Raw genomic sequence first — 21,240 nt, forward strand, 5'->3', positions numbered from 1 at the left:
CTTCAAGCAACCTGGTCTAGCAGAAGGTGTCCCTGCCTGTGGCAGGGGGGTTGGAACTAGATGTTCTTTAAGGACCCTTCCAACCCAAACAATTCTATGATTCTATGATCATTTTTATGGTGGAAACAATGATCTGTGATAGTTCAGGATTTAAGATAGGTACGAAGTACCCCACAGCCCTTCACCTTTTATGGAAAAATCAGCCTCTTGTTGTCTAAGGTTAGAGCTGCAGGCTTTACAAAGAAAGATGAGTGAAAGCAAGCTGTATAGAAATGGCATTGTGGCAGCAGCTACTTTTTGAATTGTGATGCTGCCAAAATGCATGAAGTGTCCTGTTTCTAATGCCATCCATGCTTCTCTGCTGAAACAGTTCCCCATTGTAATGTATCTGAATGAGAGGGTTCCCTGAGAAACCAACTGTCTGCTTTTGACAACATCACAAAGAAACAAACAGAAGAAAGGATTTCTACACACGGTTAATATGGCTTTAAGATCTGAAAACATTGTGTATATTAATAACTTATACATAGCTATAATGTTCTTCTTGAAAAGACAAATCCACAACAGTAGTAGCCCCACTCACAGTCCTTTCCCACAGACTAACCTTATATGCAGCATCTCTTGCTTCTACTGCTGCTACGTGGCCCAGTGTAGTCTTAGCTGTTCTAACTGATGCAGTTTCTCTGCAAAGAATATAGTCTGAATTGCCTGTTATAGTAGTCATGGGTATTCCTGGCCAAGTCCTTTAAAAAACAGAACAAATAAGCAAGCAAAACTCATGAGAGAGAAAGTTAGAAAATAGAGCAGATCATACTAATTCATGTTACTTGTACTTAAAAGTGCAAAAGATTAATCACTTTTTTCATCTCCACAAAAGGTTTACCCTAAATGCTGTATTATTTAGTACAACCACCTTTTCTTTGAAAACCTCAAGATCTCTGCACAGTAAATAGAATTCATATCTTCTGAGTGAAAATTCAGATCTATAAATATACTGTGCAAATGCTGAATTATTAAAGTGGCTAAAAGTGGCATAGCAATAATTGAAATTGTATCACTTCACAATACAACACATAATTCACTTTTATTTGGATCCATTGCTATTCTTTCTTTAAAATCATTACCCACCCAAACTGTCCCATAGCTAGTTAAATGACATCACTAATGATGAGCATAGTATTCAGCAGTTTCAACAACTGCAGCAAAAAACCATGAGGACAGTGCCCGATACTAGTTTAGAGAAGAGAAATTACATAAAGCAGTGCTTAGTATCTTCAAACATTACCTGCTCCCACGTTCAATTAACTGTTTAACTTCATGGATTTCTAGAGGAAGTGCAGCTTCTTTATGACAGATTAAAGTGGATGTCTCCTCTCTTGGTATTTCAGTTTCTGAGAGATAATAGAAGATATACTCAGCAGCAACAAAACAATGGCAGTAATACAATTGTTTAGAAGTAACTATATGCAGCTAGATGCTCTTCACTTTCAAGAAATAGCTTTGCATACCTGATCATGCAAAACTTTCCATTTAAAGTACTATAGCATATAAAAGTCTCCTCTTCCTAGGGAAAGATGATTGCAATCTTTGAGAAGGAAGCAGAGGCCTTAACAAGCAATCTCTTCTTTACTTACTTGCTACTTGTACATCATCAATAGTGATACTTTCATCTAATTCCAGGAGCAGATTTTCGGTGAAGGCAGCCAGTGCAGAAAAAAAGTTCTGAGCACACTCAGCAACACAGTCCTGTTGGGACATTGGAAAAAAATGAGAGGAATTCCTTTGATAATTTGATCTCCTCTCCTGTTAGTTTAGCTCCAAAAGAACTACACAAGTGTCCAAACTTGACGTTTTGCAGCAGCTGCAGGCAAGACAAAAGGCTGTAAGTTGCACATGAAAGGGTCTAAAAGTGCCTCTCTGCTGTATTCCAAACACCACCTGATTACCTAAAGTACAAAACACTACAGTTCTGTGCATAGGTGCTCAGTAGTTGTATATTTGGGTTAAGCTTCTAAACCTGATAAAACCAGCTGTCTGTAAATGCATCCTTCTGTCCAAAGCAAAGGCCATTTTAGACTTCAGGTACTTTGGGTGGAAGTGCTCTGGCCAGGTATTATTCTAAAACAGGGAATTTGTGTTTCCATGCGTGTATGCAGAGCTAAGAGGAGAAGGACATATTACTTCAGAATTAAAAGTATATATACTCTGCAGACAGGATAGAATTTTAAGTGGCCTGAGAGAAGTAAACAAAGGCCTTTAATGCCGGGGAACTGACCTTCAAGAACCCTAGAGGATGGAGCAGGGAAAGTGTTCTGATTCCTGGATCTCTCCTATAAAATTCTGCTTATTCCAGTTCTTAATATCGTGTAGAAAAATGTCAATTATTCGCACTAATGAAATGCACACAGGAGAAACCCCTCCAGGCATCTGTTGTCTGCAAGTAATATAACTAACCAGAGGATGTCACTGTTGCTCCCACTTTACACTTTTAGACAATCATTGTGCCATTAATACCTAAGTCATCTCTTCCTCAGTATGTTCCATGAATGGCACAAAAGATCAGATCAGTTAGCCCCACAATAGATCTATGCACGTGTACATGTGCATATGCAGTTATGCATATATTGATCTAATGCTAGTAATACCTAACATAAAAGATAAACAGGATTGCCTAAAATGGAAAATGTTTTCCAGTTTGACAGGGAGGAAAAATGTATCCAACACGTACTCTCCTTTCCAAATGTAACACCTAAGTCCATACTAAGCAAGGGCTTTACAATTACCTGCAGCATCTGTGTGTTGAGGTGAATACCATCAGCTTGGTCTTTTTGCCTTTTTATTTCGTCTTGGTACAAACCATCCAGCTGAAGTAAGTTGTCTGGGTGTCCCAGGGAGGGATGTAATTGATTCTTGTGCACAGCCTTTCGGTAAATACAGAAGAAAGAAATGCCCTAAGTAAATAATGTGCAATTGAGGCATAATAAGGAATAAGCAAACCCCACATATTTTATATAAAGTATTTAGAAAGACAAAATTTAGTGTATTCCTTGGCTGTCTAGAAATAAACCTTGTTGTGCATATATACCAAATTGCCTATCTGCTGGAGAACAAGGCCTCTGATCTCACCTTGGTTTTTGTTGTCAGCAAATAATAATCTCTCCTATCAAGTGGTAAACAAGATATTTTTTATATCTTTATATTTGTACTTTTTTCCTGAATTGAACTTAATACTCAGAGGAATAAAATCTCAAGATACTGCTCTGTAACATTTTCTGCGTAATCTCTATTATGATTCCTTTATCAGTTCTGATACTCCTGGATAAAATATACCTCTTTTTTGAAAGATAGTAAATAATGATATTTCATTATCCTTATGTCATAGTACCTACAAAGAAGTGCATCCATACAGTATGAGTTCTATAGCCATACCACTATGTCACAGCCCCTAGAGAGTTTAAAATCTAAGTGTAAAATGACAGGCAGAGCTGTACAAGATTACACAGAGGCAGACCAATGCTTGAAGCAGTGATAGAAGGGACTGAGTTACTAGCAATACCAAGCTTCCAGTAGAAGACTAACAGACTAACTGCAAACATAGAAACTAAATGTGTGGCTAGCTCAGCAGTCAGTAATCCAGCAAACAGTGAGATTAATAAAAAGTAAATTTTATAATTCTGATGCATTTAGCATTGCTAACACTGGAAGCATTCCAATATGTCCAATATATTCCAACATGATACATACCTTCATGTTTTCCCAGTCTTGCAGCTGTTTATTGAAGATGTGCTGAATCTGACCAGTGGAATAGCTGAGCTCCTGCTCGTGTTTTTTAAAAAGACCATCAACTGCCAACTGGGAGACAGAAGGGAGCTGCTTCTCAAACAACTTCAGCTGATCCTGAAATTCTTTTTGGAAAAGACAGGGTGTTTATGTGTCACAGAAGTATTCATTGCAAGTAAAAAAAATGCTCGGCCGACTGAATGTACACTGCAAAGGTCAAACAACCTAGAGTTTTCTCCCTCAGAGATTCTGTCCCTGCCGTTCGTTTTTCTAGGTCCAATGCTTTGAGAAACATACACTTACTAAAATATGTGACCTTGTACAGGTCTTTCAACTAAGTGATGTGCCCTTCTGCCACACTTTTCATAGCTGCTAATATGTAAAAGACAATATTGGCCCAATTTCCAGTAAAATCAACTGGAGTTTTTCCACTGAGTGTGATGGATTAAGAAAGCTACATCATTCTCAATCACTGCAATTTTCAGTTTACATAACTGAAAAATTACATGCACAAGAAATTAAAAGTCTTAACTGAATTTACCTTTAAGACAGGAATTGTAATAATCATCTGTCTGACGTTGCAATGACAATAGATTCTGTTTGAGCACTTCTGCATATTGTTCAAATGTCTCTGGCAGATCTTCACGCATTATGATTTCAGTCTTCTCTTTCTGGTAGAACTCCTTCAGAAGGTAAAGATAAGAAAGAAAAGTTGTTGATAACACATTCAAACAAGTCACATCTAGGCATATAACAGTAGCAGGGATACTTAAGGCTATCGGCCACACTCTTATTGGAGACCAGTTTTCTTCCTTTGATTCTGAAATGCTTAGTTAATATTTATAAAGAAACCTGTGATTAAAACCACACTGTGTCAAACACTATTTAAAAATTAGATGCACTGGTGAAGAATGGAAAATTTTTGTATGGTCATGCGAACCTTGCAAACAACCAAATAATTTAGCTGACACAGGATTAGACCTATGAAAGCAAAAGTGACAGAACAACATGGAGTTTTCTTACCTCAGCAAGGCAGAGCAAGTTGTTATTACCTGTCCAGAGAATATTCATAATAATCCCCTTAAAAGTACTGAAAACAAACAAAGTTAAAAACAAAATTAAAAAAAGAGAAAATCACACTGTAAAATAATCCCATTGGCAATATTTACTGTTTTTCAAATATTTTGTTCAGGTTTATTTTAATACATTTTTCAGAGATACACAAATATTCAGAACAACTAAGAATCTTCAGCCCCATTAGTACAGATTCTCTTCAGAAGCAGCAATGACTCTGAGCTATTGTATATGCTTACTGGAGAACAATTCCACATCATTGTAAGAAAAAAGCAATCTCAGCCAATTTTTATATATATATATATATATTTATATATATAAAAATTGAAAATACCGTGCATTTTAGATAAAGCAAAAATATTTGAAGGTGGGTCTAGCTGTTTACTGGAAGTATTTTGAAATACTAGAACAAAATTCCCAAGCACTTAAACATCTTAGGCATTAATTCTAACAGTCTTGCATGGCACATACGAAATATCTCAAATCTATATAGTACAACTGCACATATCAAGAAAAAATATAATTTTCTTGGAGAAGGAAAATGGAACCATTTAATACTCACCTCCTAAACAGTTTGTTCCTTCCTTATTCATATAAATGTAATATTGAGCACAAGAATGTAGTGTATAAAATGTATTGATCTTCTCAGAGGTGAAAATAACTGAAAGACAGGCTATTTTACATTTTCCAGCCCATTTTTTCTAAGTGTACAAAATGGGCTCCAATGAGGTCACCCATTTCAGACATTAATCAGAACAAAATGGATCACTTTTATATTTATTATTATTATGCTACAAAAAGGAACTTTTCTGTAAAAACTTTGATCCATAACTATCAAGATTAAATACCTCAAAATTCAATGGTGAACTCTGTAGTTCACAGCTATAAATAAAGAAATAGATAGGGTTTTTTTGCACATTAACTTTTATTTCTACAAATTTACAAGACTTACTCAGATTGTGGAGGCTTCTCTCCAAATATCTGGAATCTCTGGTCACTGAGAACTGATGTGGTGCGTTTCTGCTGCCTAGGGAGGCAAAACATTAATTTGAAATGATCCACAAGCATTTCCCTTCTCTGGCTGATTATTTGAGCTAGTCAGTCATATAATGGACATGAAACTGAAGAAAAACTGTAATTCTAAAACTAGTATTATGTGGAAAAAAAATTTTTGATGGAAAAAAATTCTTGGGATTCTCTCCTCAACAGCTCTTCAAAACTTTTCTATTGTTTTCATTATTACAGTAGCCCGTTTCATCTATCTATGAACTAAGCTGAAGACATACTATTTGGACACCAGACCTGAAAGTTAAGCCATACTGATTTAATAGTGGGGTCAGTCTATATTTCAACAACTTCAAAAAACAAAACAACAGCAGATAAAGGAGAAAAAGAAGAATGTTTTCCCAGCCAAAATCTGGACAAAAAAAGCAGAGCTGATCATGAGGACATAAACAGGAAAGAGATCCCAAATGATAAGCACAGATGGAAAGAAGACTAATACAAATAAGCATTAAGAATTTTGCAGAGAAGAGGCAGTGGAAAAAGTTTAGGTAAATTTCTGCATGGGAATATTATAAGTGGAATTCCTCATTTCAGGGGTCTTACCTTCTTCTTGGCATTCTTTTTTTTAAAGATGACTTCTTGGTGGTCTGAGCTGCATTGCTTTGAGTAGCAGAGTTCTGAGGACCTTCATCAGGTACTTTTAAGTGAGAATCCTTCTTTTTTGATTTGGGATGAATTTGAGCTGAATCCTTTTTTGATTTGGGATGAATTTGAGCTGCTTTATCTTTATCAACAGAAGATGAAGAACACTGTATAAATGCCAACTGAATTCTTTCTTATATTTTTATAAAAATATATATAATTGTTTTCTCATGTCTGTCTATAATGTTTCCTTACAACATTAAGGGTTCAACTATAGGAACAATCATTTCTGGCAGACAGAACTGAAGTAACCCAGCAGTGGCAACAGCAATAGAGCTTTGGGGCATAAGTAACAGGAATGTCATAGAAATTTGTGGTAGGTGGGAGGAGATTTAATACAACATTAAGGCAGGGAGTAATAATGAGAATGAATGGGCTACGTCCCTAGTCTTTGCTGTGATGGGGTCTTAGGAATGCAGAAGAGAGAGAGGATATCTTTGGGAGTGGCTGGAGGAGTCAGCTCTGGAGAAAAGAGATAAGGAAATGGGAATGCTGGGTAGGGAGCAGTTGGGGTTACCTCTGCACTCACCTTTGAGTGAATGATAATACACTGTGAGAAGGATCCCTGATCTCCTATCTATTTTCATGACTTCTAATTTTTTCTCCACCCCCTTTCCCTTTTGCTATCAGTGGGTACAAAATGGGTACTCTCTAAAATGATTTTCTTGTTCTGCAGCTTTCATTGGTTAAGAGTCAAAAATCATCATCTTATTGCGAAGTAAAGATGTTCAAGAAAAAAGCTGGGATGCACAACTCTCTCAGAACTAGCATGTAAGGCATATGCCAGACCTGCTCAGAGACATGCTAGGAACTACAACTTAAAGGAATATAATATATTAAAAGAAATGTTGGCACACCTGGTCCTAATGAATTTGAGTGATCATTTCTTTCCTTATTTAAGTCTGAAGATTTTCTGGATGGGTTTATTCTGAAACAACAACAACAAAAAAATAGAGCTAACTGGCTATTGAATACTCTGATATTTTATATTATATACCATATTATATACTATATAGAGAACTATGTAAGGTCTCCATCCCTACCATGTGCTAAGTGCAGTTAAATTTTTGAGATAATATTTAGCAGATAGGATTACTTTTTCAACTGACAGTAAATACAAGAACTTTCATGGGACTAACTATTTAACTGAAATGTTAAAATTTCCACAAGAAGAACGGCATTAAAATATTTATTCGCAAATCACACACTTGTCATACTGTTCATTTCCCACTTTGTATGTTGATTCAACTATGTAGCACATAATCACCTTTTAACTTAAATAAGGCTCTAGAACACAAAAATGTAATATCTAAAATTTATCATAGTGCTATAAACTAGATGTCACTTATTACTCACAATGCAGTATTGGCTATTAGAAATCTTGTACTTAAAAAGGGAAGTCTCAGCTAGACTGATTTTTAAAGCTAGTCTGGATCAAAAAGTATGTGGTAAATTACCTGTGAACAAGATATTCAATAGTTCTGTATATAGAAAGGTAAACTACAAAATATGAATTTAGGAAAACCTTTATGTGCTTCAGGAATATAAATTTAGAAATACTACGGTGAAGCCCCTTGTAGTGTTACGAACCTCATGAAGAGAAGAGGCATCTATAGCAAATATACAGAAAAATACCTTTAGGCAAAAAAGTACTTACTCAAGTAAATTTTTGATAACGCTTATTGCTAAATCATCAACTGCAGGCTTTTCCATGCTGCTTGGAACTAACAAAGGATATTTGACAGGATCCAGCCCCGTCACCAACACTTTGTTCTCAGCTCTGACACCTGTGCTTCTTTGCATGGTAACAGCAATTGGACCTTGTAACAAAACATCTGTTGCAAGAGGGGTAAAGTCCTCCTGAAATGGGAAGAAAAATGAAACCCTGTGGACTGTAGCAGACAATTAGTGAAAGTGTCACATGTAATTACTGAAGACTAAAGCAGATCTCCCGGACTTACACTGTTGTACTTCACAAGCGGAAACTTTTTTGTAATTCCAGTAGTAATGTTGTTACAGCAATACAACTCTGAGAGGCTTAAAAGTAGTTAAGAGTAGAGATGCCTAATTATCATAAGCAGTATTTAATTATGTACCCTTAAAACAATGATTCACTGTAGGTTACAAAACCAAGGCAGACTTTCCAGACAAGGAAGGAAAAAAACCACCCAAAACCCAATTGATAAAAAATATCTCTTCAGGACACATTTAAATTTTTAAAACATTACTTAAAGAAACCTGTGAAATATGTATTTATGAACAGTGCTACACCTTGAAAATAATCTCTTGGAAAGAACTGAGTAACTCACTGTGATGCTGCACATCTTAAACTTTTAGTAAACTTAGTGCTGATTTATGCAGCCTCTTAAAAAAGCTGACCTAATGTTACTATGTCTTGGACAGCTTGGCATAATGAAGCATCTTTCTTCATTTGAAAATTCAAAGCACAGATTCTGAAAAACCTTTAAAACATATATGTATACAAATTCACTCATTAAATTCAATGCAGAAAACTTAAACGCTATCTTACATTATCATGTGGGCTCACTGTTTTTAGTAGCAAGCAGTCAAGATACTGGCTCCTCTTTTTCAGTTCTTGCAACACTACTTTGGCAAAACCATACAACTCTTCAGAAGTCAAAGCCTTAAAGATATGATAATACAGAAGGTATTTACCAAACTAGCTATTTCAGACTTTTAAAATACGGTAACCATTGCATACAACATCATTTGACTCTGTTCTGTTGTCATTTTATTTTACACATGTGGAATCCATAAGATTGTACAGAGACTGAGGTTTTTGTTTGGCAAACAGGAAAACAGGTACAGGACCTTCCTGAGCAAAAGTGCTCTGTTATAGAGCACTGGTTTCGCCCAACCCCTGAATGCATATAAACATAAGTCTGCCTCAAAAGGATTAGTTTATACATCATACAAACATGCACAGTGAGTCAAATCAATACCAAGTCAAATTAAATATCATATTGTGCTCATTAGAACTTACTTCTTTATCTACGGTAGGGTGAGCACAAGCATCTATCTTCTGCTGGAGCGCCTCCAGATCAGAGTTTAATGTTGCTGCCTGCAAATTGGATTTTTCTACCTAAAGCAGAAGGAGATATTGGTGAATTGAAATCCTATTCAAGAGATTTTTAGAGCTGCCACTTTGAAACCACTAGACTCACTGGTAAAAACGCTCAATCACTGGTACTCAGAGGAGAAGCTGAAAAAAATAATTCACAAAAGCAACACTTCATGTCCTTTACTGCACCCCACAAAAGTGCTGGTCCATTCAGATATATATACTCAATGTGCTGCTAGACCATAGTGTTCCAGCATAGCTGCAGCAGTAGTAAAAACATAGTTTTAAGCTGATAATGGCAGAAAACAGGTTTTGTATGAATATAAAAAGTCACTTAACATTTGTCCAATCTGCATTCAGCCAAAAAATCTCTTCAATGCAATACAAGAAAAATTATTATAATTAATTTAAACAAAGTTCTGATGTTTCTGTTTGTACCTCTGATTTGATTTGCACTCGTAGATTTCTCAAAAATCGTTGGATGTTCTCCAGAAAGACTCGATTCATAAAGAGATAACGCAACTTTGTTTCAGAGTGATTGATAAGTTCGGTAGCCTTTAAGAATACCAGAAACAAGAGACAGAACTAATTAATTTTCATTTTTTAAAACTTAAATAACAAACCTCACCATTTCTACTTATTTTTTCCATCATGTAATTGCACACAGAACAGTTTTACAGTCCTAATCTGGGAGCAGGCTGATTATAAATCACATCAAATATGCCAATATCATACATAATTTGAAAGAATGAAACTCTGCACACCTGATCCAAGCAGCTTGATTTCATTTTCTCCATGTCTGTCTTGATTGAACTTTCAAAGGAATCAATACGCTTACTTTCTTCCTGAAGACGCTTGCTGAAATACACTGCCTCCTCAGGAGAAAAGTTACCTCCCTCCAAAAATAATCTGAAAGCAACCAGCAAAGTAAAAGCAAGTAGCTATAAGTGCTCCTTTTCTCAAAGACTATAGTAGCTAAACAGCTCTAAAACATAGCTACCAACACAAATGTGATGAAAAAAGTATAATTGTGGCTTAACAAAATAAATGTGTTTAATAGCAAACTAGATGAATAACAAAATAAGCTTTAATTTTACTGTTCTGCCCACGCAACAGATGCTGATGCCCAGAAATAGGTAACTGTAAACAACACTCCCATGAAATCTCTATACCTGCAAGCTTTGAGAAAATTCACATTTGAATTCCTTAATTTTCCTAAAGCTTCCTCCAAATATTTCTGGTAACTCTTCAGGTAAACCTGGATCATTTCCAGATGATTACGGAGCTCTGGGACCAGATTCTTGCTGGAAGAAACTAACCTAACAGCAAATAATAAAAGATAGGGAAAACATAGAAAGAGGAGCATAGATCATGATTCAGACTGCTGGCTGTAAAGACATGAACAAAATCTGAGAACACAAGAGTGTATTACTATTCTGAGAGCAACTCACTGAACTGTGCTTATTTTGTTGAACACTTGGAAGATATCAGCAAGCAACTGATGCGATTGAAGAGTATCCTGCAAAACCAATCGCTATTACTGTGCAGGTTCAGTAAACTGGATAACATCTCAACAGGTGAAACATCTTTTCTACTTTAAGACTGCCAGCACTTTGAAAATATATGAAAATTGTCATCCCTTCACTACTGATTTGAATCTCTTCAGGGAGAGATACAGGAAACAAAAATTATTTACATTTTCTTAAGGTTTCATGAAGAAGTCTTCATTGAGAAATAATGACATACAAAATAGATTCAGAATGCAAATCAGGAACATCTCAGATGGTAATCAGGACTATTTACCTACGGAAATTCACAGCCAGCAACACCTGTGGCACACTTACTTCTGAGTCATAGGAGCATTGAGGAAGGTGGACTCCATGTCACAGATTCGTGAATTTAAGTTTTTGATGATATTATTTTGGTAATCATGAAATTTGAGAAATTGAGCTTTCTCCTTTTCCACAGCTTCCACCACTGCTGCACAGTGGCACTCTAGATGCTCTCTGTGAAGCAACAGCTCCGCTGAGAAGAAATTTTACAATATGGTCATTATTCCCTGTTTACTGAGGACTATCACAACCACCAGCCAACCTGTTATCAGAAGCAGCAGTAAAATAAACGGCCAGATCTCAGAGAGTCTAAAACATACAAATAAAATCCATCTGATTCTGTTTCTTTGACTTTTCTCCTGTGTTTGACATATATCCCTGGCCGCTCCTAATCCATTCAAATCACAAATGTCTTTTCTGCTCTAAGCTCTCTTTTTCCTTTATTTTTGGTCACTGCTGTCATCTCCATTATCTCTTTGTTCTCAGCCTTGTAACAAAAGTAAAGGTAAAGGAGTTTTTTGTTTTTAGTGGAAAATACACTTTGCCTTATTTTGGGTGGAGGGGGAAATCAATTTTGGTCTCCCTTCTGGAATGACAGCTGGACAAGTCAAAAGCCAGCTCATCAGCCTCAAGAAAACTGTCAGAAAAGGCACCTGGCCTCTTTGCAGGAAAAAGTGGAATTGAAAAATTATTTGCCTGTTCTCCCAAAAGATAATTTTTTGGTTTATATGTAAAGACCAACAAACCTGTCTCAATTTTTTTCCACCAGAAAAACCCGACACTTCTCATACAAAAAAAAAAAAAAAAAAGAGTTCTGGTTAGTGGCCAATCTGTAGCTGCTCAGTAAAATTTCATAGAGCTACATCCTTCCTCTCCTGTATTCAGAAGACAAGCCCTGGCATTTAATCTCTCTCAACACTTGCTAATCCTTCTCCTGCAACACTTTTAAAATTATTTTTCGTACATTGCAAACTTGTTAAATAATTTCAAGGAGAATAAGGATTTACAAATATTGATGATAGGAACTGAATGTTCTACATCTTTTAAAATCAAGTAATTGATCAAGGCACTGCTGGCTATTTTCCAAACATGACATAGCACAAACCAGTATGAGCTATAGGAAAGAAACGTCTTTTTAAAAATATATGAGTAACATTATACTAGGAATAGCAGACGCTCAACTGCTTCTTTTTGTCCTCTGCTGCTGAGTCAACTGACACTGAAATAGATTTTGGTCTACTTATGGTCATCTCTAAATGAAGATATGTAATGCTCAGAGTAAAAAAAGTGACTACCAGCTCTAAGATCATAGATGTTTGTCTTTATATCCTCCTGCCTTTGTTGATGCAAGTGAAGACGCAGCTGAAGTTTAGAATACAGCTCCTCTTGCTTGGCAGCTACAAAGGCACCAGAGTTGGACAAGGACTCTGCAAACCATTTCTCCAAGTGTTCAAAAATGCAGAGGCGAATCCTATGATTGAAAACAGTAAGGAACAGTAAGTAATAAATAGGAATTTACTGAATATATTAAATCTAAGAATTTAACTTCTGACTATAAAAAGGTATGGTTTCATTACCATGTGCACAATATTGGTAGAGATTTTGAGCTGGCTGCATATCCTAAGTACCAGGAATTTTACCTTCATGGCTCTGCAGGGAATTTGGGCAAATTACTTGCCTTTCTGTAATATGTTTTCTCACTAAATAATGTTCTGTAACAGGTAAATGCTTATGTGGTACTTAGAGTCATGGATGAAAAGCAATATAAAAAATTTCTCTTAAGTTTATCAATTTAAAAAGAGGAATAACATCAAAATAATTAGGTAATTTTTGCATCTTTAGTTTAATGTTTCTTTCAAACAGCTGGAATTTTTCTCTTCCCTAAAGGGACACTTCTACTAACCGTTTCTTCAGCTCTACAAACACTGTTTCTTTGATAAGTACATTTCTCAGGTACATAGGAAGTGATTCTTTTTTTTCATATTTTGTAAAATAAGTCTCTGGGATGTCAGTCTTTTCTGCCTCTTCAACTCCAAGAACTGTGTAAGAATTTCCACCAGAAGTGGAAAAGGTCTCAGTGGCAATTTCAGAGCTTTCTGCCTTGCTGTCGTTGAACATAGCCTAGGAAACAATTGGAAATCATCATCTGTTACCTTTAAAGGTATAAGCATAGAATCAACAGTGCACAAGCTAATGGAAGAATCCTAATGATATTAAGAATCATGTTCTTATTCTCCATTTAGACAAAATTCATACAGAGAATATGCTTGTAAGTCTCAATAGGCAGAGTCACCAATGTTTTAAAAGATTTTTGTTATAGTAAGAAATTCATGTAACTAAAGACCTGAAAAAATAATACTTAAATAAAAATACAGCTTAAATCATTCACCATGGGTTAAGAATACTATGATGAAAGAAAGAAAGATATTTCAAAAAAAAAAACAACTATGCAAAAGTTATTTACAAGGGTAAAAGCAGTGCAAAAAGAATGGTTGTAATCTGTTTTATACACTCCATTAGCCCATAAAAAGGATCTAAAGCCCTAATAGTCCAGAAATGAATGAAAACAATGACTCCTGTATGCTTTGTGTACAAACTAAATCTAATCTATTTTAAGGAATTTAGACTTAGCTCAGCAAAATAAGACTTCCTATTCATCATTATTTTGCGCAAGATCCCTTCACTTTCAAATTTATTCTCTTGTTCACTTACCTGTGTAAAGCTAACACCCTGTCCTGCATGCTTAATTTCTCCACTTTCATGAGGCATACTCTCCCCATCTTCTTTTTCCTCTGCTTCTTCAGTTTCCTGTGGAAAGGCCTCCTCATTCTCAGTTGTGTTTCTTTCTTCATTTTCTTGTTGACAACTGTCTGTCTTTTCCTCTCCTTCATCGTTTTGCACAATGCTCTCAGCTTGCTGCTCCACCAGATGTTCAGCTTCTGAAGCCTTAACTAGTTCTGTCCAGTTAAAGCAGAGTTTTACTGGTCATTATCCAAAGAAATACAGATTGAAAAGCAAGCAAGCAAAAATATCTGTTTGTGTCATTGAGGTATTACCTTGATCTTGGAATGTGGAGTCCACCTTTCCTTGCAAGTTCTAAAAGCAAGACAACAAAAAAAACCCCCCACAATTTAAAATTAAGGATTTGCTTGCTTATAAGAAATCCATATTCCTTCTTAAAATGTATCTATTTCAATAAGATATGATAACCTTGAATGTATCACTTCTAAAGAAGCTATAACACTCAAATTGATTAATATAATTTTGTTACCTTGCAGTTTTCTGTTTAAAAGGCAAGTGAATTTGCTGAAATGCAGTTTGTAACATGGACAGAGTTATAAGTGTGGAACAAAGAAAGGGTTTGTGTTCCCCCCCCCCCCTATTTCTGCCAAAAGCACTTTGGTCCTATGGCCAAAACAACGTTTTAGTTCATATAATCTAAATTTTAAAGCTAACGTAAATTTTCCCCAAAGTGAAAAATGAATACACCAGTAAGATTTTAAACTAGAAGTTTGTTTTCTTTATACCTGTTTGAAGATTTCCTTCACATTAAAATACTGGCTGATGGATATACTATAAGAAATTAATTCCTGCAAAACAGTTTCTGGGTAAGCCATTACTTCATCCATTAGAACTTGGTTGAATGCCTTGTACCTGTCAAATTTAAGGTCACTGTTTAAGAGACTCAGGTATGTATAGAAATAAAATGAAAGATGACTACAATGTCTTTCATTCCAAATCTAACTTTACAACCAATCTCATAAAACCTTTAGGGTGAACATTGTGCTATAACTGTTTAGCCTGAATACAAACACATCCTGGCATGTTAGCAGAGATTAGTTCATTATAAATATACAAATGCACAAAAGTTAAGAAATATTCACAATAAAGTATTTCAGATCTTTCATTTTGGATGGGAAACCATCCCAGACTGTAGAGGAATGAAGGCAGTGGGTTGATTGGCATTGGTAAGATGCAGCTGTGGCCTTGCCGAGAAGGCAGTGGGTTGATTGACATGGATGATGTGCAGCTGTAACTCATTCCTGCTAAGTAGTTAAATAGCCCTGAGGAGTGTGGGAGAGAGGTTCAGATGGGGGAGGAGTAGGATGGTCTGGCTTCTGGAGGAAGGAGCTATAGTACAGACAGTAGAATCTGACCGATGGTAAAGCCTTGTTGCAGCCTGATAGCTTGCTTGTTGCTTGTGCTGCAACACCAAATGCCAGACCTGTGCTTACATAAGGAACATTAGAAGTGAGAGGTCAAATTACTTTTTTACATGTTAGTTCTGTGTCATGCTCAGGTGGGACTGAAGCTTTTCTGGTTTATTTTCATTTCACTTAGAAATGAAAACTAATAGTTCAAGCTGAGTCCTGATTCAAGAAAAAATCAGTGTTCACACCTGTGTTCATTTACATTTGCTTTGTCTCCTATATGAAGATCATTATGGGGAATTTATGTATGTGTTCAAACGTTCAGATTACATTCCATCTCTGCAACCTCTTGCTCTATTTTTCACTCACCTAAAAAGGTATGTTACCTTTGGGGTTTTTTTTTAAGTTGTCCTAATGAATATAAGGAGTACTGAACCAACGGCTCTAAACACAATTGCAGTGTTAGGTGTGTGCATCTCCTCTCAGGTCCATATCACTCTCCTAATATGCTTCTGATCTAACAGACAGAAAAGACCTTCTGGGTGGGAAAATATAACTGCTTCCTCTATGGCTACTTAATCTTCAAACCTCTTGCTAAGAACTCCAGCAAGGAGAGTGGTATGTCCCAATTTTGATGTGACTTTTAAGATGCAAATGCCTGATCATGAGAAATGTCACAGAAAGATTAGCAAAATACATACTTTGGCTATCTGAAAGTTATTACTAACTTCTAGTCCTTGCACCTTTGAAAGAGATCATATCTGTGAGCACAGGTGAGGGCACAGACCTACTTTCTGATCCCTGTGATTCAAGAATCTGAACTATCACTTTTACCTTCTAAATAAATAATTATGCCAGTGGCATGGATGACATGGTAAACTACATAAGAATACCAATCTGGTATATTTTTTTAAATTATACCAGTCTTCCTTAGTCCTACTTCTAAAATGTGGGTATTATTTGCCTTGACCTTGTTCAATATGGAATTTATTTTATTTTACATTCTTACATGAAGTAGCAAGCAGGTCTCTTCCATGCCTTCCCACTACAGCATAAACAACACCTAAGCAGTACAACCAACGTTCAAATATGCTTTACTTTTTAAGTTTGCACTACAAAATTCATACCTAGCTCTAATGCCATCTAAACAAGAAAGGGCTTTCTCCAAATGTTTCTTCAGCTTTTCTTCAGAGCTTGCTGTTCTCATTTTATTCAAAATTATATCCAGGTTAGTTTCCTTCACCTAAGGCCACATAAAAAGAACCCAGTAAAAATGATCTAGTAATTACTAAAATGCTTTATAACTATTTAGGATACAAATAATTTAATTATGTACATATATTCTACACCAAGAAGGGAAGCTACCTTACCAAAACTCATCTTCTATGAAGATTTTTCATAGATAATGAACATCTCTGACATTGCCACCCCAAGTTGCACATTATACCCGTAATATGAGAACCTGACATACAAACAAGACTCTATACCTGCACAAGATCTTACGAGTAATAGAAACTTGCAGTGACTTAATACACAAAATACAATCTTTATCACCATTGCCATATCAAGAATAAGATATGACTGTACATTAAGTGTGAATCAAGCAGTTAGCAAAAAATGTACCTGACAGAATGAACCTACCCTGGAGAAATTCCAGTAAAAATGTCAAAGATCATGTTTTAAATTTTATACTAGGTATTTTGAATTCCAGAGGGTTCTCTGCATTAAGAATTCCTTTCTTTACATCACACCACATCCCTGTTTTTAAGTTTATACCTGTATTAATTTGTCCTGGTTCCATCTGCAGTCATCTAGTTTCTTCTGAAGTTCATCTTGCTGCTGGGACAGTTTAAGTTGATGGACATCCCAGAGATTGATAACCTCCTGAAAATAGCTGTACAAGTCTCTAAAATTCTGCTCATTGTGTTTGGCCAGCTCCTGAAAGTCTCTCTAAAGAAATACATTTAAGTGAAGCAATTACTATAAAACTGTTTGCTGGAAAGTGAAATGAATGAGTAAGGGGACATAGGACATGATAAAAGGCTGCCTGGAAGTATGCTATCAGTATTCAACACTGTCTCTTCTATTTCAAGGGGAAAAAGTAGTCCAAGTAAACTGGATAAGAATGTGGATTTTTGTTCTAGAAGCTGACAGTATAAAACTTCTGTTTATTCTTCTGGTACATAAAGCACAGAATCAACAAGTTCTGCATATACCCTGAAGTATCTGGCCATCTATCACTTTAGGAACAACTTCCCAGTCATTTTCATGCATGGAATCCTAAAAGACAGGATCCAAAGAAATCCGGGAGATCATTTAAATCTATTCCTCTGCCTCCAGGCAGGATGGGCTATACCTAATTCATCCCTGATAACCTATTATAAACATAAACCAAACATTTATGTACTCTTCTCCTTGAATCACAACCAAACTTTTTTTATTTGTGGGGCAGGTATTCAGTCAGACTATGGACCTCTTTCCAACATGCCATCAATAGCCTAAGATGCATATGGCATTTCAGGCAGCAGCACAGGAAGAACAGACTACTCCCAGAGAGTAATAAAAACAAATGTAATAAACGTACATCCATACACTCCAGTTCTTCAAACCGACTTTTAAGTTTCTCAGTCAAGTGAAGGAAGTCAGAATTCACAGTTTCTTCAGCCTCTTTTTCTGTGCAAACATTCAGATTCAACAGCTTATTCTAAATGAAAAGAATGTCAAATTATTAGCATGCATTAATATAACAAATATTGTGTGGCTTTTAGAGAGTATGGCTAAACTCAGTGTTTCTTCTTTTGTGAGTGGGTAGAGACATATTCAATCCCTTAGATCTCACATTATGTTAGTAAATAGTACAATTCGATTTGGACACAAAGGGAGAAACTGAGGCAGAGAGGTGGATTTTTTTTCCCAAGATAATCAGCACAAAGGCTGAAGGTTCTGACCCTGCGTCCTGCACCTACATATGGGACAGTACTCCTGTCATTACTGGCATTTGTTACTGCTTTTACACGCTTCAAGTACAAATACCACATGCTACTGTGAAACAAAATTCTAACAGAATAAGACAGAGGTTAAATAGTAATTTCACTTGTTATCTCAGTGTTTGGTGGATCCTCAATCACGCATTCCTGTAAAAACACATTCTATACTGTTGCCAACAGTCCTTCCAAGAACTGGCAAAGCTATGATACTAACCTTGCATAACTGCACTTCTGCCAGACATTTTTGCTGGACCATCTCATACTGGACGCGTATTTTCATCATACACTCCATGTTGTGGGTATCTGAAGGATATGGAAGAACAGACCATTGTAAAGATTCTGTATTTCACAGTGCAGTGTGAAATGGAAACATGCCAGAGGACCTCTGCTGAGTCTCAGCACAGGTAATATATCCCAGTAATGTCAACCAATAAAATGAGATGGTTTAATACACATCTTTTTATCATTATGCTTAAAAGTAGTGAGTTATTTACAATCACTAGCAACTTCTTTGCTACTATACAGGCTGCAAACATTAAGACAGGATACGCTCTGCAGAAACAGAAGGTGGACACACAGAGAGAAAGCCAGGACCCAGAGGAAGGAAGCATCTCAAATACTGCCCCCTCATTCTCCAAGAGGAGATTTTTTGATCATGCAAAAAAAGGAGTAATTTTGTGTGATTGAGAACCAATCTGCATTAAAATTAACCTTCTATTCTCCCCAGATTGGTGCTAACCAAGTCAGATCCTGCTAGATCTCACCATGCAAAAATGCTTGTGCTGGCAAAAGGGAGGTGATGCAACAGGCAGCTTATTTTGGTCCTATTGCTAGCTCAGAGCAACTTAGAAAGTACAGGCAGGCACATGGAACAAAGCATATAGCAAACATATACTTTCAAAGCAACTGTTTCATTACTGCCTAGAAAACAGAATGAAAGGATTGCTTGAATTCCAGACTGTTTTTATGATTTCCCAACTTACCTATACTTTTGTTTAACTTCATGAAAGATCCATACCATTCATTTATCTCAGCTTTTGTGTGTGTTGGAGGGAATAAATCACTATCGAAATAGGAAACAAGAGTCAGATATCTTCAAATATGATTTTACCCTTTAAGAATTGATGGGATTATGAATTGGAGTAACCATACTACTGTGCTTTATTTTACTTACAGCCATATCAGCAATGAAAATAAAACAAGATGACTGCTGTTTTTCAAGGCCAATATTTACTGACAAGAAACTAACTGTAATCTATTGTTGCTACATGTTTATTAAAGAAAAACTGTAAATATGGTAATGCATTGCACCCAAACCATCTTCTTGTCAGGACAGACGTTCAAACATAGCACTGTTAGATTTCTATCAAGAGTCCTTTTTGATTCATTTTACAAATTAAACTCCCCCCCAGAAATAATGCCATGACAAGATCATCAATTCTTACTTATCTACCCATCCTTGTCTGCCCCTTTCTACTGTTTCAAATGTTAATAACATTAACTGTTGTGTTCCTGCATTTCTAGCCCTCAGTCACCCCCAATTTAGTGTAACTGGTGCACTAAAACCCAGTAATGCATTTTTCCATTAAAAAGTGCTTTACAAAACAAGTTTAGGCCCTGCCTTACTGCTGCATTGTACAATCACACACTGAAAAGGAGCAAAGTGTATTTCATAGTCAAGTCTCTCATTAACCCTAAAAAGAATTCTGTTTTCCTTTCCTCCTGTTCTCTCTTTTGTCATACCCAAGCTGCTGCAAAAACTCCAGTCTCTTTCCACTAAGTACAATCTGATCCATTATCATATTTTCCATTTCTCTTTTCACAGTTGGGGGATTCTGTATTTCTTCATTTGCCATAAATTCTCTGTAGGATGGAAGAATACATTGAAGTAAGTATATGTTTGGGAAAAATTCACGTTTGAAATACAAATACAAAATATGTTTTATACATACCAGGTAAAAAAAGAATGCCAAATTCTTTTAGCTTTCTGATAAAACATTACTGTTTACAAAAAAACACAAGGAAACACCAGTCACTTTGTGTTATTCATACTCCGAAATGTAATTGTAAAATCTCTGACCTGAAACTCTGAACTATACAGTTCTTTTGGATAAGCTTCCAGTCCTTAACTCTATTTTCCCATTTCAATTGATGTAATAATTCCTTATTCACTTCTGATTTCATCAAATTATGGAACAGCTTGGCAATTGTCCTCTGATTAGCCAAGAGTTGTTTGTTAATCGTCTGCATATTAAAAAAATACAAACAGGAATAAAAGCAGCATGTAACATGCAAAAAATAATAATTACCTGTTCTATGTAAAACAAGGTAAAAAGAATACAAATGATGAAAAATACCCTGCAAAATAGAAAACTCTCCTATATTGCAGTGATTGATAGGCAGAAATAACGAATTCCAGTTAAAAAGAAAGACATTCTGAGAATATTCAGACTGTAGTTAAAACAGACTCCCAATATGAAAGATTTACCATGGCCTTATCATTCATGAACCTGTGAACATCAGCTGCCAAGAAGAAGGAAATTTGCTCCAGTATCAGAGTATACTTCCTCAGTACATCTGTTACCTGTGCAATAAAAGAATAACAATCTGTATAACTCAACTGTCAG

General features: G+C 36.0%; 1 protein-coding gene across 2 annotated transcripts in view; it reads right to left on the bottom strand.

Moving 5' to 3' along the window:
* The window catches only part of CCDC180 (coiled-coil domain containing 180), a 29,229-nt gene that overhangs the window by 3,858 nt on the left and 4,131 nt on the right, over positions 1–21,240 (bottom strand). For both annotated transcript variants that reach the window (XM_056352084.1, XM_056352083.1), the window contains 30 exons: positions 21,102–21,197; positions 20,694–20,857; positions 20,357–20,476; positions 19,597–19,676; positions 18,828–18,916; positions 18,211–18,330; positions 17,403–17,576; positions 16,754–16,869; positions 15,003–15,129; positions 14,532–14,571; positions 14,188–14,432; positions 13,379–13,596; positions 12,771–12,946; positions 11,488–11,668; positions 10,816–10,962; positions 10,408–10,552; positions 10,082–10,198; positions 9,566–9,664; positions 9,092–9,205; positions 8,219–8,421; positions 7,419–7,489; positions 6,463–6,643; positions 5,807–5,881; positions 4,804–4,870; positions 4,322–4,463; positions 3,745–3,905; positions 2,784–2,921; positions 1,635–1,746; positions 1,286–1,391; positions 605–743 (listed from right to left, as the gene is read on the bottom strand). In XM_056352084.1, the coding sequence (XP_056208059.1) occupies positions 605–743; positions 1,286–1,391; positions 1,635–1,746; positions 2,784–2,921; positions 3,745–3,905; positions 4,322–4,463; positions 4,804–4,870; positions 5,807–5,881; positions 6,463–6,643; positions 7,419–7,489; positions 8,219–8,421; positions 9,092–9,205; positions 9,566–9,664; positions 10,082–10,198; positions 10,408–10,552; positions 10,816–10,962; positions 11,488–11,668; positions 12,771–12,946; positions 13,379–13,596; positions 14,188–14,432; positions 14,532–14,571; positions 15,003–15,129; positions 16,754–16,869; positions 17,403–17,576; positions 18,211–18,330; positions 18,828–18,916; positions 19,597–19,676; positions 20,357–20,476; positions 20,694–20,857; positions 21,102–21,197 (3,963 nt within the window). The remainder of the gene's footprint in view (positions 1–604; positions 744–1,285; positions 1,392–1,634; positions 1,747–2,783; positions 2,922–3,744; positions 3,906–4,321; positions 4,464–4,803; positions 4,871–5,806; positions 5,882–6,462; positions 6,644–7,418; positions 7,490–8,218; positions 8,422–9,091; positions 9,206–9,565; positions 9,665–10,081; positions 10,199–10,407; positions 10,553–10,815; positions 10,963–11,487; positions 11,669–12,770; positions 12,947–13,378; positions 13,597–14,187; positions 14,433–14,531; positions 14,572–15,002; positions 15,130–16,753; positions 16,870–17,402; positions 17,577–18,210; positions 18,331–18,827; positions 18,917–19,596; positions 19,677–20,356; positions 20,477–20,693; positions 20,858–21,101; positions 21,198–21,240) is intronic.

Source organism: Falco biarmicus, chromosome 9 (assembly GCF_023638135.1).
Source record: "Falco biarmicus isolate bFalBia1 chromosome 9, bFalBia1.pri, whole genome shotgun sequence".
In the NCBI taxonomy this organism is placed as follows: domain Eukaryota; kingdom Metazoa; phylum Chordata; class Aves; order Falconiformes; family Falconidae; genus Falco; species Falco biarmicus.